The sequence below is a fragment of the Symphalangus syndactylus genome, chromosome 12, assembly GCF_028878055.3.
Source record: "Symphalangus syndactylus isolate Jambi chromosome 12, NHGRI_mSymSyn1-v2.1_pri, whole genome shotgun sequence".
In the NCBI taxonomy this organism is placed as follows: Eukaryota; Metazoa; Chordata; class Mammalia; order Primates; family Hylobatidae; genus Symphalangus; species Symphalangus syndactylus.
In genome coordinates this window covers 138,179,925-138,199,280 of record NC_072441.2, presented here as the reverse complement: position 1 = coordinate 138,199,280, position 19,356 = coordinate 138,179,925, and the positions used below count along the sequence as shown (strand labels likewise).

Below are 19,356 nucleotides of genomic sequence, written 5' to 3'. Positions count from 1 at the left end.
GTTGAAAAGAAGAGAATCAACGATACAACCTTGTGAAATTAGTTGCCTCAAGAGGATAGGAAGAGGAATCCAAGGAGACAAAGAAGGACTCGCTAGAAAGATAGCACCAGGATACCACAGTGTCATGGAAGTCAAAAGAACACGGTCTCAAGAAGAAGGGAGGATCCATACTTATTTCTCACCACTGCTTATCTTAACCCCCTCTAATCTGATCCAACACCCATCACTGCTGAAATTGCTCTCTTAGATATTCATTGGCTTCCTAGTTGCCAAATCGAGTGGCCTTGTCTACCTCACTGTTCTCCTCTTTCATTGTGCAGCATTTAATATCAGATCTTCTTTCTTGAAAGTTAATTTACTTTCTGGACATTGTGCTCTTCCGTTCTCTTCTCTGGCTGCTCTTCTGCTTTCCTTTTTGGTTTGTCTTCTTATCTCCTAAATATGTGGTTCCTTAAACTTTGTCATCTATCTCTTCTCTTCTCTCTGCACTCAACCTGAGGTGGCAGCTCCTCACTGTTCTATGGGGAAAGGCTTCCAAATCTGTCTCTCTCTTTTGTTTTTGTTTGTTTGTTTGTTTGGTTGGTTGGTTGTTTTGTTTTGTTTTGTTTTGTTCTGAGATGGAGTCTCGCTCTGTCTCCCAGGCTGGAGTGCAGTCGTGCGATCTTGGCTCACTGCAGTCTCCACCCCCCAAGTTCAAGTGGTTCTCCTGCCTCAGCCTCCCAAGTAGCTGGGACTACAGGTGCATTCCAGACCAGGTTGAGGCCCATGACCCATGTTCTCATAGCATGGTGTGCCATGTTGGCCAGGCTGCTCTCAAACTCCTGACCTCAGGTGATCTGCCTGCCTCGGCCTCCCAAAGTGCTGGGATTACAGGTGTGAGCCACCACGCCTGGCCCAAATCTATATCTCTATCCCAACATTGAATCTTTTGTGTGAGGGGCCCTTCTGGACACCTTCACATGGGTCGTTTTTTAGTATTTCACATACAGAATGCTCTAAAATAAATGAATTCAAATATTTTATTCTTTCCTGCTGTTGTTTTGTAATAAGTACTACTATGCCCTTAGTAACCTAAGAGTAACACTATATGCCATTATCTTTGTTTTTTTCCCTCTAACCTCTGCCTTCTCTCTGGTCAGTTGTGAAGCCCAAATATTCCTCCTCTGCAATTACTTTCACAGCCCTCTTCCTCATTTTTACTAGCTGTATTAGACTGGACAAGTATGCTTGCCACCCTAAGCTTCATTTATAAAGATACGGATTTTTTACCTCTCTTTTTTTTTTTTTTTTTTTTTTTTTTTTTTTGAGACGGAGTCTCGCTCTGTCGCCCAGGCTGGAGTGCAGTGGCGCGATCTCGGCTCACTGCAAGCTCCACCTCCCGGGTTCACGCCATTCTCCTGCCTCAGCCTCTCCAAGTAGCTGGGGCTACAGGCACCCGCCACCACGCCCGGCTAATCTTTTGTATTTTTAGTAGAGACGGGGTTTCACTGTGGTCTCGATCTCCTGACCTCGTGATCCGCCCACCTCGGCCTCCCAAAGTGCTGGGATTACAAGCGTGAGCCACCGCGCCCAGCCAGATACGGATTTTTTAAATGAGATAGTATAAGTGACATTCGAGTGAGCATCCCGTCCCAAAGTCCTCATTTAAAAATTTTTTGGGGGGAGCCAGGCTTGGTGGCTCATGCCTGTAATCCTGGTACTTTGGGAGGCCAAGGTGGGCGGATCACCTGAGGTCAGGAGTTTGAAACCAGCCTGGCCAACATGGCGAAACCCCATCTCTACTAAAAATAGAAAAATTAGCCAGGTGTGGTGGTGTGTGCCTGTAATCCCAGCTACTTGGGAAGCTGAGGCAGGAGAATCGCTTGAACTTGAGAGGCAGAGGTTGCAATGAGCGAGATCGCGCCACTGCATTCCAGCCTGGCAACAGAGTGAGACTCTGCCTCAAAAAAATAAATAAGTAAATAAGTAAATAAATACATACATACATAAAATGAAATAAAAAGTTTTTTTTTTTGCTGGGCATGCTGGCTCATGCTGTAAGCCCAGTTGGGAGGCTTAGGCAGGTGTATCACTTAAGCTCAGACAACATGATAAAACCCCATCTCTACTAAAAATAACAAAAATTAGCTGGGCATGGTGGTGCACACCTGTCATCCCAGCTACTTGGGAGGCTGAGGCAGGAGAATCACTTACACCTGGGAGGTGGAGGTTGCAGTGAACCGAGATCGTGTCACTGCACCCCAGCCTGGGCGACAAAGTGAGACCCTGTCTGGAAAAAAAAAAAAAAATTTAACAACAAAAAAAATTTAGAGACAGGATCTCACTCTGTCACCAGGCTAGAGTGTATTGACACAATTACAGCTCATTGTAACCTTGAACTCCTGGGCTAAATGATTTTCTCAGCTCAACCTGCCAAGTAGCTAGGACTACAGATGTACATGCCTGGCCAATTTTTTAACTTTTTGTAGAGACGAGTGTCTTGCAATGTTGCTCCAGCTAGTCTTGAACTCCTGGCCTCAAGGGATACCCCTGCCTCAGCTTCTCAAAGTATTGGAATTACAGGTGTGAGCCATTGAGCCCAGCCAGAATTTGCTTCTTTAGAGTCCTGCCTTCGGCTCTCTACTTAGAAATATTTGTCTTTGCCATCTCTGTATATCTGAAATCCTAATGAGTAAATGTGATTCCCTCCATAAAGCCTTCTCTGATACCTCCTGCCTTCCTTCTTCCCACCCTTCTGTCAGGTCTTTTCTAACTTGCAAAGCCCCATGATTTTGTCATCACCATGGTTTTGGTGACCATTAGTCTAAAAAAGAAGGATTAATACACTGTCTTTTGGAAAGTTTACAGGGTTCATGAGAGTTCCTGCAGAGTGTGTGGAAAGTTTTCTCATGGGCTCACGAGTACATGAGAGCTCAAACAGCATCAAAATCCTTACTATCCCACTTAAAGCAAACTTCATGTCATGCTATGTTGCTTTATGGGCCACTCTGTAGCCATGTTTATAATAATAAAAGTACCAAAGGATGGCAGTGCCTGATGCCCAACAGGTACAGACTAATACTGTGGAGTTTCTACTTGCTACTAAATAATGCTTGTAAAATCTAAAGATCCTAAGATGAAAGGCATTGTGTAGATTTAAAATGAGCAAGATCCAACCAGTCCCCTGTATCCTCTTCTACTCAGAATTAGTCTTCCAAGAGAGAGCACCCATCAAGATGGGTGAAAAGGCATCATAGAATCTAGGGAAGTGTGAATCTGGGACCTCCAGATTGTCCCAGAGGGCTGGCATTTTAGATCTGGAGCAGACAAGGACAGGGTGCCAGGTCCAAAACTTGGAAAGGGAGCTATGTTAGGGTGTGAGGAGACTCCACCTGGCTGTCTTTCATTAGGAAGACTGCAGGAAGGAGCTGGAAGGGCCAGGATTTTTCTTTCTTCTAAGTTCACTGGAGGAAAATCTAACACCAAATTCTGTACTTGGGAATTTCAAAATGAGTATAGAATTCTTTGAACTCTGTAATCAATTAACTGGAAACTCATTTGAAATTTGGCTTCAGTGCATATATTTGTGGTTACAGGGGTGGGGGAAATATCTGAAGAGGGTCTCTGGAGCTCCCTGTATTTCTCTTTTAAAAAGTTTATACACAGCATGTGAAATAAACAGATTTTTTTTTTTTTTTTTTGTAGCTATCAGGGCGACAAGAGGTGGAAAGCTGTGTCAGGTATTTATTTCAGTCACTGAGAAGGCTATTGGCAGAGTTCCACATACCTAAACTAAGGAGAAACTCATGAACAGAAAAAAATTAAGACATGGAGGAGAACTTACGCTTCTTCTCTTGATTTATTTCTAAACACATACCGATGATTTTTTAAAAAGAGCAAAGCACTCAGAAAGCATTCTTTGGCTTTGGGTTCTGGGGTTTTTTTGGAGGTGCAGTGGGAGGATTAGATTACTATATGTAATTTTTCTTTAGGTTGTATTTAAATTTATTTTCCTAACACCCTAATTAGAGAGAGTGTGACTACAGATAATAAGTAATTCAAATCTGAATTTCATAGTTGTAGGAATGCTCCATTTATTTATTTATATGGATCACTGATTAGAGTGTTAAGAATATTGGTAGATAGATGTGGGAGGGAATTATTTAAGAAAAGTCTGGATTGGTTGATACCTGACTTGGTGAGGAAACAGTAAAGGAATTTCTGTTCATGAAGTTTGTGATTCCACATCAAGATAATTCTTTATGGCTGGGCACAGTGGCTACGCCTGTAATCCCAGCACTTTGGGAGGCTGAGGTGAGTGGATCACCTGAGGTCAGGTCACCAGCCTGGCCAACAAGGGGTGAAACCCCGTCTCTACTAAAAATACAAAAAATTAGCTGGGTGCGGTGGCGCATGCCTGTAATCCCAGCTATTCGGGAGGCTGAGGCAGGAGAATCGCTTGAACCCAGGAGGCAAAGGTTGCAGTGAGCCAAGATTGCGCCACTGCACTCCAGTCTAGGCGACAGAGTGAGACTCCATCTCACTCAAAAAAAAAAAAAAAAAAATTCTTTATAATAGAATAACCACTCATCTTTCATCCAGAGCCAGAATTCCTCAGATTCTTCCAACCAAAGGGGCCCTGGCATGCTAAACAGTCTGTTATGATATCTGAACACTTAAGTGAATGTATTTGGCCAGGGAGGTTTGCTAGTAAAATTGATCTTTCCTTCCCTGAGTTTTTCCCGTTGTGCTGAATAATTAAAGGAAAATTAAAACCTGGATTCCCTGAACTGTTAAGTATCAGATCTGTAAGCTATCAGTCCTTAGGATTGCAGTGTATCAGAGTTAGAAAGGACTTTAAAATTCATCTGAACAAACTGCGGAAGATTTGTAAATCTGTTTTCCCAAATCTCTGCCAAGTGATTGCTTGAATTTCTGCTCAAACACCTCCAGGGTCAGGAAAGTCACCAGTTTAGGGGACACCCTATTTGAATAGCTGTGAGAAGCTCTTTGTTGGTTTTAAATCTTAGATCTTAGTGTGCCAGCTTAAGGAGACATCCAGAACAAGTTTCCTTCCTCCCACGTCTCAGCCCTTCAGATACTTCATGCTAATTACATCTCCTAGAACTTTCTCTAGGTCAAACATTATTGGTTCTTGTACTGTTTGCTCTTCATAGGACAGAGTTTCTAGTGTCTTGGCAGTATACGACCAAGAGGACACAGGATTCTGGGGCAGTGTCTTTAAAAGTTTTAGAACTAAAAAATATTAAAACTAGAAACGGTGTCAAGACACAACCTGGTCTGCCTCCCCACCCCTTTCAGTTTACAGATGGGCAGAGTCTTTTGGATTTGAGTGGGTAGAATTGATCAGCAGCCGTTGTTGAAGTGAGAAATGAAGTGTAAAGCATTTTACCAGAGAAAGGTCTTTTAGTTGCCTAATTCCGATTACAGGCTTCAGCTCACTTCTTATTTTTGCCAAGGACCAGTCTGATTCCCTAAGTAAACCTAAGGCTCAGCTCAAGGTTTCAGTGCCAGATCTTCATACACCAGGTGTTGGTTTCACTTATTGTTTGTGTAAAGGGTAGAAATAACTTTTCCATAAGTTTTGCCGTACATATTGACCACATGGTCCGACAGGGATTCCGAATTTTAATAGATGTTTTTTTCCTTCATAAAATCAGAGAATGGCCATCACAAATAGAACAGAGTATTGGACCCCTTCAGAGATGCAGCTGCCTCCGGTGGACAGTTTCCTGGGTTGCCCTTTGTACTTTCTTTGTTTAACAGTCACCAGGTGACCAAGTGGCTTTTCTAAAAGCCAAAGGCCGTGGACGACGGGATTGTGAGCGACTTTTCTCTAGTGTTTTCTATTTGAGATTTGAAATACCCATGCTTTTCATCTGGTCCAAGGAGGCTCAGGTTTCCTTGGCTGTGCGCAACTATAAAGGACCCAGGTGTTTGGTCGTAGGGCTCAGCTGTTGGCATCCCCACCTCCCCCAACACCCCATTTTCTTACGTCATTGATACCACTCAGGTCTATGAGCAGAGAAATCCTGGTGGGAGAATTGACCAGGACTTGATATACTTGAGAAGGGGGAGAGAGAAGGTAGAATGTGCCTAGAGTTATCCAATAACTTTGGTCTCTGAGCGTGACCGAATTCCTTTGGGACACCGGGAAAGTGCCGGGTTTAAGGCTGGAGGTGTTCTTCGGTCCGGCAAGGGGCGCGCTAAAGGTGACACTGGAAGGAGCAGGGACAGCCTTTGGCGGCAGAGTTGGAGCCGAGAGCGATGCAGGCGGCCCACCCCAGCCGGCGCGACCTGCCGGCACACGGGAACTCGAGTGGCCATCGCCAGAGCCGGCTAGCTGGGGGAGCGGGGGCGCCCTTTCTGGATTCGTTCGCCTTTGGGCTGGGCTCGGAGCCGGAGCGAGACAGGGGCGGGAGGGGCCGGGCCAGCGGGAGGAGGGCGGGGCTTTCCTTTGTCAGGGGATTTGCGCCGCGCAGCCGAGACTCGCACGGGTTCCGTTCCTCTCCTTGCGCCCTCTCCGGGGGCGGGGCGTTCCCCTCTGGCCCCGGGGCGCGGTGGGCGTGGGCTGTGGGAGCCGAACGGCTGGCGCCCCGGGTCTCTCGCTCCGAATCCCGCAGAAGCCCCTCCTTCGGCGCCTCCGCCTCCAATCCTCTCCACCGCTCCCTCCTCTCTCGGGGTCGCTCCTCTCCCCGGCCCCGCCCCCGCCCTCGCCCTCCTCCCTGGGCTCTCCGCGTCGCGCGCTCCCTGGCTTCCAGGGGGCTGCCCGGGCGGGGCGGCGCAGCGCGGCGGCGCGGGGAAGGGGGAGGAGAGCCGCCCGCCAGCCCAGCACTTCCAGCGAGCGAGCGAGCGAGCGAGCGGGCCGCGCGGCGCGGGGGAGGAGGGCTTGCCCCCCGCCCGGCCCGAGCGGAGCCTTTTGTTCCCAGCCAGAAGTTTGCATGCCGGGACCGTGACAGCTGCGGGCGGGGAGGACGGCGGGGCCGCGGGGCCAGCGGCGTGGTGGAGAATAGAGGCGGCTGCTTGTCATGCAGCCCACGGCGTGGCGGCTGCGGGCCGGGGACTGGCGGCGGCGGGGGAGGCGGCGCCCACAGCACTTGGGACTCAGCTGCCGGAGGGACAAACTAACTTCCTGAGCGCGGGACCTGAGGCCGGCGCGGCCGGGAGCCACCTGCAGCCTGCGGTGAGGCGACCCTGGCCCTCGGGGCGCGCGGCATGGCGCGGGGAAGCGGGCCGTGCTGAGCGAGCCCCTCCGACAGACCCGCGGCCGCTGCTGCCGCCCGCCCGCCTTTCCGAAGGCCTGGCGCGGGGCTCCGCTCGCCTTGTTTTGCAGCTACAGCGCAGGGTTGGCCTGGGAGCCACAACAATGCCATGATGTTTTGGAGACAGGAAGCCCCAAGCTGGCCCCGAATGAAGGACTTCCTGTGTTTAAAGTTGCAGGAATATCCGCCGACCAGCCCAGTTCAAATGCAAACACCCCAGCTAGGGAGGACGAATGGCTAATTCAGACCAGCTGGACTCTCCAGGGCTGGAACTGAGGATAAAATGAAAGGAATTCTTAGGAGCTTGGGCCATACTTGAAGACTAGAGAGGCTGTGCCATTGTTACTAAAGGATACAATCGGCATAAATTTGCTGCTCCCAACTCTGCTTCGGTGAGAAGTGAGTGGAACTAGATACCGAAAAAGACTCGTCAATATCAGATGGTTTTTGTTGACTGTATTTGAAAGAGCAATGCTCTTAAAAAAAAAATTAAACCATAAGCCATACAAGGAATTATTTTAAATTATATCGGCTGTCAACTATGAGGCTGCTAGCCTGTGAGGAAAAAACTGTTTGTCTTAGAGTTTCTCCCAGAATGGTTTCAAAACGGGACTTCCAGGCCTTTCTGGAGGGCAGATGCAATTGGTGGTTTGGGGTATGAACAGCTAAAAGGATTTATAACTTATGTAGAATGCATTTGGGGGGAACCTGTGAAAAATACTTTTGAAAGATTGATGGTTCATCTTGATTGAAAAAGGATGGGTAAGCCACTCAGCAGACCAGACTGTTTAAGGCGGAACCCCACCTGCCTGGGGAAAGGAGAGGAGGAGGATGGCTACATAGAGGACTGCTATGTTCCACAACGGTCTATATATGATACAATGAGGATAAATGAGCAAATTGACCAGGGGTCAAAGCTTAACCAGACTTCAAAAAGCACCATGGAAAAGATGGAAGGAAGTACTATATCCAGCAATGGTACATTAGGAGCAGCATCTAATGTTTTTGAATCTAGAGCACCAGAAGGTAAGAAGCTGGATGAGAGGATAATATTTGATGCACTAAAGCTAAGCAGTGATGTGCAGAAGTCAGCACCTGTGCCACCCAGAAGGCGGCCAAATGCAGAACGCAAAGACAATGTTAACAGGAGATCGTGGAAGTCCTTCATGCCACCCAACTTCCCCGAATTTGCAGAGAGGATAGAAGCTTCTCTCAGTGAGGTTTCAGAAGCTGGTGCTTCAAATCCTTCCTTGCAAGAGAAGAAGGAGTCCAGTTCTGCATTGACAGAAAGTTCTGGTCATTTGGACCACAGGGAACCTCAGTCAGAGTCAGTAACTCTGGAACATGTGTCCAAATCCATAGGTATTCCAGAGGTGCAAGATGTAAAAAACTTAAGTGGAGACTGCGAGGACTTTAGATTTCAGGAGCACAGTGCAAACCCTCCCCATGAATTCCAGCCTGTAGAATCAGAAGCTGCAGCAACAAGTGGTAACACAGATGTAATGCAGGAATCCAGATTCTCAAGTGCAACCTGGCCGAGGGCCACAAAAAGTTTAGCTAAGGGAGGCTTCAGTGAGAAGCAGCACCCCCTTGGGGACACAGCCTGCACTGTGGAAATGCCACCTCTCTCCCCTTGCCTGAGTGAAGAGCTGTTAGATCCAGAATTGCATGTTCTCATAACCCCCAGCCTGAGAGAGAAAACAGAGTCTGAGCTAAAGTTTGAGGAGGATGAGCGATGGATTATGATGGAGGCTGAGGGAGAGTGGGAGGAAGAGAAACTGTCAGACAGGGAAAAGACTTTTCTGATGGCAGATGAGAAGAACAGCCTGGCAGATGTTTTTGAAGAAAGAGAACAAGCAAACACAGCAGTGGTGGAGGATGGATCCGATTGCTTAGCTGCTGTCTTGAGGACTTTTGGCCACCTATCTCTTGGTCAGATTTGTTGCCCTGATGACCCACAGCCAGCCAAGGACCAGTTGGCTACTGTTCCCAAGGGTATACCCCTGGATTGCGATTGTGTTCTTACAGGTGAGGATATTCTCGGTGAGGTGGCAAACAGAACTGCTCAGGGGTTAGAGGGACTTGTTTCAGATTCAGCATGTACTGTGGGTACTATTGATGCAGAACAGCTCTCTGACACAGACTCAGTGCAGATGTTTCTTGAACTTGAAAAGGAGTGTTTATGTGAAGAAGGAGTAACTCCTCTAGTTGAGCTACAGAATCAAACCTCTTCTGAAGGGCTGGCTGCATCCCAGGATGCAGAAAATTTACTTGTAATTAGTCATTTTTCAGGGGCTGCCTTAGAAAAGGAACAGCATTTAGGCCTTTTACATGTAAGGGCAAAAGATTATGATACTGGATTGGATTGTGGATATTTTAATACCCTGGATTCTTCTCAGGTGCCTAATGCTGTGGAACTTATTGCCCACGCTGATATCATGAGAGACACTTCCACTGTTAGCAAGGAGGAATGTGAAAAAGTGCCTTTTAGCCCCAGGACTGCAGAATTTAAGTCCAGACAGCCAGCTGATCTGGATTCACTGGAAAAGCTGGACCCGGGAGGACTGCTGAACTCTGATCACAGGGTTTCTCATGAAGAAAAATTATCAGGCTTCATTGCTTCTGAGCTGGCCAAAGACAATGGCAATTTGTCCCTGGGAGACTGCAGTCAAACTGAGAGGAATGGTGAGGAGTGCATTGAGAGGGTCACCTTCAGTTTTGCTTTTAATCATGAACTAACAGATGTTACCTCAGGACCTGAAGTAGAGGTGTTATATGAATCAAATTTACTAACAGATGAAATTCATTTGGAAAGTGGGAATGTAACTGTTAATCAAGAAAATAACAGTCTGACATCGATGGGAAATGTGGTCGCTTGTGAATTGTCCGTGGAGAAAGTTTGTGATGAGGATAGTGAGGCAAAAGAGCTGGATTATCAAGCCACGCTTTTGGAGGATCGAGCTCCAGCACATTTCCACAGAAACTTCCCAGCGCAGGTCTTCCAGGATCTCCAGAGGATGTCCCCAGAGTCAGAGATGCTGAGTCTGCACCTGCTGGGTGGAGAACTGAGACTTAATCCAGATGGAGTGGAAACTGTGAATGATACAAAGCCTGAGCTGAATGTGGCATCATCAGAGGGAGGGGAGATGGAAAGGAGAGATTCAGATTCATTCCTAAATATTTTTCCAGAGAAACAAGTTACCAAGGCTGGTAATACTGAACCAGTTTTAGAGGATTGGATACTCATCCTCCAGAGGCCTTCCCAGACTGCTGCAGTGCCCACTGTCGAAGATGCCCTAGATGCTGCACTGCCCAGCCCAGAGGAGGATACCTCAGTTGCTGCAGTGCCTGCCCCAGAGGGAAGTGCTGTAGTTGCTGCTATAGTGCCCTTTCCACATGAGGACATCCTAGTTGCTTCAATAGTCTCCTTAGAGGAGGAGGATGTCACAGCTGCTGCAGTATCAGCCCCAGAGAGGGCTACTGTCCCAGCTGTTACAGTGTCTGTCCCTGAAGGGACTGCTGCAGTTGCTGCAGTGTCCTTCCCAGAGGAGACTGCTCCAGCTGTTGCAGCAGCCATCACACAGGAGGGTATGTCAGCTGTCGCAGAGTTCTCCCCAGAGTGGACTGCTCTAGCTATTGCAGTACCCATCACAGAGGAGGATAGTACACCAGAAGGGCCTGTCACCCCAGCTACCACAGTGCATGCTCCAGAGGAGCCTGATACTACAGCTGTTAGAGTGTCCACCCCAGAGGGGCCCACCTCCCCAGCTGCTGCAGTGCCCACCCCAGAGGAGCCCACCTCCCCAGCTGCTGCAGTGCCCACCCCAGAGGAGCCCACCTCCCCAGCTGCTGCAGTGCCCACCCCAGAGGAGCCCACCTCCGCATCTGCTGCAGTGCCCACCCCAGAGGAGCCCACCTCCCCAGCTGCTGCAGTGCCCACCCCAGAGGAGCCCACCTCCCCATCTGCTGCAGTGCCCACCCCAGAGGAGCCCACCTCCCGATCTGCTGCAGTGCCCACCCCAGAGGAATCTGCCTCCCCATCTGCTGCAGTTCCCGCCCCAGAGGAATCTGCCACCCTAGCTGCTGCAGTGCCCACCCCAGAGGAATCTGCCTCCGCAGCTGCTCCAGTGCCCACCCCAGAGGAATCTGCCTCCCCAGCTGCTGCAGTGCCCACCCCAGAGGAATATGCTTCCCCTACAGCTGCAGTGCCCACCCCAGCAGAATCTGCTTCCCCTGCAGCTGCAGTGCCCACTCCAGCAGAATCTGCCTCCTTTGCAGCTGTGGTGGCCACCCCGGAGGAACCCACTTCCCCGGCAGCTTCATTGCCCACCCCTACAGCTATGGTGGCCACCCTAGAGGAACTCACTTCCCCGGAAGCTTCAGTGCCCCCCTCTGAGGAGCCAGCCTCCCCAGCAGCTGCAGTGTCCAACCCAGAGGAGCCCGCCTCCCCAGCAGCAACAGTGCCCACCCTAGAGGAACCCACCTCCTCAGCAGCTGCAGTGCTCACCCCAGAGGAACTCACTTCCCCAGCAGCTTCAGTGCCCACCCCTAAGGAGCCTGCCTCCCCAGCAGCTGCAGTGTCCAACCTAGAGGAACCCACCTCAGCAGTGCCCACCCCAGAGGTGGCTGCCATCCCTGCTGCTTCAGTGCCCACCCCAGAGGTGCTTCCCATCCCTGCTGCTTCAGTGCCCACCCCAGAGGTGCCTGCCATCCCAGCTGCTGCAGTGCCTCCTATGGAGGAAGTTTCCCCCATTGGTGTGCCCTTCCTGGGAGTTTCTGCCCACACTGACTCAGTGCCTATTTCAGAAGAAGGAACTCCTGTTGTAGAGGAGGCTTCCTCCACTGGAATGTGGATCAAGGAGGACCTTGATTCCCTAGTATTTGGCATAAAAGAGGTGACCAGCACAGTGCTGCATGGGGAAGTGCCTCTGGCTGCAACCACTGGATTAAATTCAGATGAGGTAATTGTCCATTTTGATTCTGGGAAGGGTCTAGAGAGTAAAGTGAGATTTGCAAGACCTAGTGGTGATGAGAAATGGCACAGATAGTTCTTTTGTTCTTTTTGGGTCTCCTGGGCTTATAATTTGTAGTCTTTCTGTTGAGTTTTTGGGGAAAATATAATTTTGTCTGGTGAAAAACTTTATAATTTCATGCTTCGTTTTCTATTCAGATAAGCCAATCCCAAGGAAAACAGGGATATAAACAGTTGTTGATTTACATTTTTAAAAAGATTATTAACAGGAAAGGGTGATTCTGCTTTTGAATTATACAGTGAGCATGTTCTTTCCTAAACCAAGAGACAGTTTATTCATTGGTGGTTTCAACATTAGGTAGAGGCCAGAGTGTGAGCTTTGGAATGAGACCTGGGGTGCTTCCTAACCACTCTGGGAAAATTAGTTAGCTATTCTTGAGTTTCCTGTTTCTTCATTTGTTAAGGCATAACTCTGTGAGGATAAAATGAGATACATTTAAGGTACCACGCGTATCAGATTAGCAATCACTGGCCATATCCTCCCCGTTCTTTTCAAATAGGTATGTTGGTTAGTTGAAAGAATTTACCAAAGCAGATTGGGGAGAAGCAATAAAGCTGAATGATTAAGAACTTCTAAATGCAAATGTGTGTTTCTGAAAACTAGAGCTAGGCATAATGTTTATGAAAAATAGAGATATTTTAGTCTTTGTCAAACTGCCTTTGTGTCCTTAAGCAAGTCATTTTCCTTTCCAGGACCTCTTGTTTCTTTATTATAAAACAAGAAAATTGGGCTAAATGTCCTCTTAGGTTTGTCTTGACGCTAAGATTCTTTTTTTTTTTTTTTTTTTTTAGATGGAGTCTGGCTCTGTCGCCCAGGCTGGAGTGCTAGAGTGCAGTGGCGCGATCTTGGCTCACTGCAACCTCCACCTCCCGGGTTCACGCCATTCTCCTGCCTCAGCCTCCCGAGTAGCTGGGACTACAGGTGCCCAGCAATTTTTTGTATATATATATATTTTTTAGTAGAGATGGGTTTCACTGTGTTAGCCAGGATGGTCTCGATCTCCTGACCTCGTGATCCGCCCACCTCGGCCTCCCAGAGTGCTGGGATTACAGGCGTGAGCCACTGCGCCCAGCCGGCTCTAAGATTCTTAATGTTAGAGAACCGGATGTGTTAGGAAACAGTTGGAAACGATGTTCCACATCCTTGAGCACTCCTAATCCAAGGAATTTGAGATCAGCAGCTTTCCACAGTTAATTACCTAGGTTTGATTTGGTCAATGGTAAAGAGTGCAGGAGTTAGAGGTTTAATCTGAACACAAGAGATGACTGAGAAGATTGTTTTGATTTTACGCATCCCTAGGACTCAAAATACTGCCTTCTTCATAGCAGGCATTTGCTGTTGACTGGCTGACTGAATGCATGAATATCAGTTTCCTAGAGTATGGATGGATGCTACAAGAAAGATGAGTTTTCTCATTCACCTCATTGTAGAGCCTTTCAGGGCAGCCTTAAGTCAGCTAGAGCACCAGTTAAACATGCAGGTCCTAACAACAAAATCATTTTGATTGCATGCCATGAGCTCTTTAATTAAGAGGATTGATTAAGATAATCCGGCCTTGCTGAGTGGTGGTGGTTTTACCTTGAGCTTTACCAGTTATTTTGTCAGGTAGCATTCCATCAAATTAGGATGCGTCATCTTTGAGACTGATGGATTTTTGGTTCATTTTTCCAAGTTTTATTGAATTTGGAATGACACTGAGATCCCAATAACCTGTCCAAAGTGAAGACAGTAGGTCAGCAACAGAGCCATTCTTGATAATACAGAATATTTCGCCGGGCACAGTGGCTCACACCTCTAATCCTAACATTTGGGAAGCCAAGGGAAGAGGATTGCTTGAGGCCAGGAGTTCGAGAATAGCCTAGGCAACATAGTAAGACCCCATCTCTGAGATAAGAAAAAAAAAATATCTCCAGTATAAAGCTTATGTAGCAGTAATCATGAAATACAAGGATTAAATTTATAGTGAGGCAATCAAATCTGCATAAAGGGGAAAAAATCATAGAAATCCTGTATCAGTCTCTGGAATCCTTGTTTCCTCATCTGCAAAATAAGTAGATGGCCACATAATCTCTAACTATCCTTCCAGCTACAGGAGGTAATCCTTTTATGAAATATTGCCTGACGTAAATGACAGGAGAAGAAAATGATAGCCCAGCTGCAAAGTTGCCCATCTTTGAAGTGTGGTTACTTTGTGGAATATCTGGAAGTGAGCAAATGCCTATATCTGTGTACAGGAAAGGATAGATCTGAGCCTCAGCCAGGACTGTTAACCAACAAGAATGTAGAGAGGCTATTTTGAAAATATTGAAACAAAACAAATCATTATAGAGTTAACATGAGTATACAGGTTTGCTAAATTGGTGAAATATTATTTTAAAAGGTTTTTCCAAAATGGGAGATTATGAATTTTTTATTTCTTCCATTAAGAGGATTCCAAGAGGCCACTGAACCTGCCATTTTTATATATAAATACTTAGAACTCGACAAGTGATTTAGCATGAACTGAGGTCCTCTATGTCTGTATGTATATGTACAAGTGCAGACATGGATACATGGTTAAAATAGATATAAACTTTGTAATTGCGATAACAACAGAGTTTGGTAGAACTAAAATGCCAAAAACTTGTTTGCTTTTTCTGTAGTGGGATCTGAGGCCTACTGAGACCAATCTCTGGTTATATAAATTCTCTACCTATTTATAGACTTCTTCAGTCTTAATCCGAGTCACTGGTTCAAAGGAAGAAAAAAAACTTTTGTATAAAATAAGGGTTCTATAAGATTACAATTTGCCAAGGGAGTCTTTTTAAGCAAAAATTGGAGAGCACCACAATTCCAGTTCGGTGATTGAATGCTCTGCTGATCGGCAGAATCTTCGTTGGTTTTTTGCATTCCCTAACACAGTTTCTATACAAGGATTCATTCATTCATGGAATAAAAAAAATTTTTTTTTTTTTTTTTTTTTTTTTTTTTAGACAGAGTCTCACTCTGTTGCCCAGGCTGGAGTGCAGTGGCACAATCTTGGCTCACTGCAGCCTCTGCCTCCCAGGTTCAAGCAATTCTCCTGCCTCAGCCTCCGAAGTAGTTGGGATTACAGGAATGTGCCACCACACCCAGTTATTTATATATATATATATATATATTTTTTTTTTTTTTGTATTTTTAGTAGAGACAGGGTTTCACCATGTTGGCCAGGCTGGTCTCAAACTCCTGACCTCAGGTGATCCTCCCGCCTCAGCATCCCAAAGTGCTGGGATTACAGGCATGAGCCACCACACCCGGCCTGAGTAAATATTATGGGTACCTATTCTGTGCCAGGTACTAGGCTCCTACAGTAAATAGAATTGACATGGTCCTTGCCCTTGTGGAGCTTATACTGAGTGGGGGAGGCAGATATTAAGAAAACCACAGATAAATATAAAATAAATACATAGTTAGAAATTTTGGCAAATTCTTTGGATAAAATTATGTCAATGGATTTGAAGACAATAGGGGGGATTGAAGATATATTTTGGAGGTAAAATCAACAAGATCTGATTGTGGCTTCTGTGTTGGGGCTGAGGGAGTTATCAAGGGTGACTTTTAGGTTCTGGTTTGTATAGTGAAGTGGATAGTATAAATTATTGATTTAAAGAAGAGGTAAGGGAAAGTGGGAGATACTGTTTCATCTTTGAACTGTTAGGCTTGGGATTGCCTGTGGTTCATTTTTTTTGCATGGAGATATTAAGAAAGCAGTTGGATATATAGGCTTGAAACTCAGAGAGACAAATTGAGAGTCATAAGCATTTATTGTGTTTAGTATTTAAACCCACAGAAATTGATGGAATTGCCTAGGAAGAGTATAGAAAAAGAAGAGAGTCCAGAACTGACGTCGTTCCCTCACTCCCACCCCCAAAGATCATTTAGAGATCTAGAAGAGGAGAAAGAGAACAAAGGACAACAGAAAAGAATTAGTCAGGATAAAACTGGAAAAATGCAATAACAAGGCTGGATGCCGTGGCTCATGCCTGTAATCCTAGCACTTTGGGAGGCTCAGGCAGGCAGATCACTTGAGGTCAGGAGTTCAAGACCAGCCTGGCCAACATGGTGAAACCCTGTCTCTACCAAAAAATACAAAATTAGCTGGGTGTGGTGGCGCATGCCTGTAGTCCCAGCTACTTGAGAGGCTGAGGTGGGAGAATCACTTGGACCTGGGAGGCAGAGGTTGCAGTGAGCTGAGATTATGTCACTGCACTCCAGCCTGGGCAACAGTGTGAGACCCTGTCTCAAAAAAAAAAAAAAAATGCAGTAACAAAGATAAAAGTGTTTTAAGGAGTTCTTTGGGAAATTTCCTATTTTGTGTCCTAGTTGCATCTTACAACCTTGCAACAATTTTTACTAGTGTACTTCTTTGGAAAATGTCTGCCAGTGCCGCTTAGTTAATAACATGACACAGTCCTATTTCACTAACAGTGTGTGAAATACTAAGGAGTAGGCATTTTAGTGTATCTGAAAGCACTGGTTTTGCAAAACAGCTTTATTTGGGAGTTGACAGAAGGAAGCAGGTGTTTTCAAATGTACATTCTTTAACGTTCTGTTCACTTATATTCAAAATAGATAATATTTAGAGGTGCTTTCATATATTTTTTAACTTATGAGAAATGATACAAATACCCATTGTCCCTGTCAATCCATAGAGTGAAAGTGAGAAATGAAGGAATAGCTAATGCTTCTATAGGACATGTCTGTAAACAAAGTAAATCCAGATGTTTAAAGTAGCAGTAGCTCTTATTATAGATTGAACATCTAAAATGCGAAATACTCCCAAGTCTGAAACTTTCTGAATGCTGGCATGATGCTCAAAAGACATGCTCACTGGAGATTTTAGATTTTCAGATTTGGGATGCTCAACCAGTAAGTATTTAATGCAGATATTCCAAACTTTTAATAAATCTGAAATCAGAAACACTTCTGATCCCAAGCATTTTGGATAAGGGATATTCAGCTTGTATATGAAAGAGATTATTGAACTATTTAAATATAATTTTACTTTTCTTTCTTTTTTTTGAGATGGAGTTTCTCTCTTGTTGCCCAGGCTGGAGTGCAGTGGCATGATCTCGGCTCACTGAAACCGCCACCTCCTGGGTTCAAGCAATTCTTGTGCCTCAGCCTCCCGAGTAGCTGGGACTACAGGCATGCGCCACCATGCCTGGCTAATGTATGTGTGTGTGTGTGTGTGTGTGTGTGTGTGTGTGTGTGTGTGTGTGTTTAGTAGAGACGAGGTTTCGCCATGTTGCCCAGGCTGGTCTCAAACTCCTGAGCTCTGGCAATCTGTCTGCCTTGGCCTCCCAGAGTGCCAGGATTACAGACATGAGCCACTGTGCCTAGCCTATTTTACTTTTCTGTATCATTTAAAGTGCTGTCCAGTAGGACTTGCTGCCAAGATGGATTTATTCTCTATCGATGGTCCAATAGAGTAACCACTGGCCATCTGTGGCTTTGACTATGTGAAACGTGGCTAGTGGGTCTGAGGAACAGGATTTTAAATTTAATTTAAATGTCAATAGCTATATGTAGCTGCTGGCTGTCATGTTAGAAAGCACAGAAAGAATTTAAATGTCAGTTGTAGAGTGAGATAGGATTTGGTTATTGAGTAAAAGAGGGCCCTGTAATGTGGACTTGACATCTTCCCTCCATACCTTGGCTTTCTGCCTTCTTTGCCTTTTCATTCCTTCACCTTCACCACTATCATTTTATTGTACCAAAAGCACCTTTAAACTTGGGATGTTTTTCCCACCTCTATCTGATTTTTCTTCAGCAGAAACATCTTTAATGCTACAAAATGGAATTATAGCAGTTGTTTTTTCTGAGAACCATGTTGTTGGAGAAATAGTCATTTTAACTGAGCTGCTTTGTAATGTTGCCTAAGAAAATATGGTATAATCAAATTATAGTAAAAAATGAAGTACACTCATAATTACTTTTATAACCTTCCTTTTTCAGTGTTGCCTGGGGCTTTCCCTCCCTGGTAATCTTAGCCAGCCATAGACCATTCTTTCTAGAATCAGTTTCCTAATCCTAGTGTGGTCTGTAGTCTCATATTGACCAAAATTGGTCTTACTCAAACTTATCATTTTCTTTTATATTTATTTTTGTCCTCTTCCATTTTCTGTCATCCCCTGGCCTTAATTGACTCACCTGGCTCATGGAAGAAAAAGGAAGGGAAATAAATCCAGGCTAGTGAAATATGGCTGGTTCTATCCCTCTGATAACTGAGAGGAACCCAATTTTTTTTTTTTTTTTTGAGATGGAGTCTCGCTCTGATGCCCATGCTGGAGTGCAGTGGTGCGATCTCGGTTCACTGCAAGCTCTACCTCCTGGGTTCACTCCATTCTCCTGCCTCAGCCTCCCGAGTAGCTGGGACTACAGGTGCCCGCCACCATGCCTGGCTAATTTTTTGTATTTTTAGTAGAGACAGGGTTTCACCATGTTAGCCAGGATGGTCTCGATCTCCTGACCTCGTGATCTGCCCACCTCGGCCTCCCAAAGTGCTGAGATTACAGGCATGAGCCACCGCGCCCAGCCCCTTCATACTCTTAATGTAGCAGAAGTACCATTCTCTTCTGACCCGTTTTGTTTCCTCTTAGACATGTCTAAATCATAATGGAGCTTAACTGTAGTAGAGCAAAGTATACACTTTGCTTGTTACACCAGTTCACATTGTTTTAAAATTCTATTGCACCATGGTAAACATGGGTAATACAGTATCATTTTTGAGCAGTTTTTTAAATGTAAATCTGTATCTTATTCAGAGTGTGTGTCTGAAGTTATTAAGGACATTTCCCAACATTACTGGCCCATTTCCCTTTGTAATGAGAGGAATTCTGCTTCAAGATTATTGCTGTGTGTGATCTGTGGCTCTTGATCAGAATGAAGTTAAATGGCCACAGGGGGATTAAGCTATGAGGTTGGTATTTTTCACACTGTTAATATGTTTTGACTAATTGAGTTATTAGTCCTAGTCAGAGAAGAGCATTTCTTATTAGTGGTCAGTTAAGGCTATTCCCCAAGGGATATTTCATGTT

At 45.8% G+C, this 19,356-nt stretch overlaps 1 protein-coding gene across 26 annotated transcripts in view; it reads left to right on the top strand.

Annotated features, from left to right (window-relative positions):
* Positions 1-19,356, top strand: part of MACF1 (microtubule actin crosslinking factor 1) — a 408,649-nt gene that overhangs the window by 323,372 nt on the left and 65,921 nt on the right. Inside the window, exon 1 of one of the 26 annotated variants that reach the window (XM_055255185.2) lies at positions 7,046-12,223. The exons of the other annotated variants lie outside the window; for them this stretch is intronic. Coding sequence (XP_055111160.1) covers positions 8,021-12,223 — 4,203 coding nt within the window. The 5' untranslated portion in view covers positions 7,046-8,020. Of the gene's footprint in view, positions 1-7,045; positions 12,224-19,356 lie in introns of those variants that run through there. 26 annotated transcript variants of the gene reach the window in all.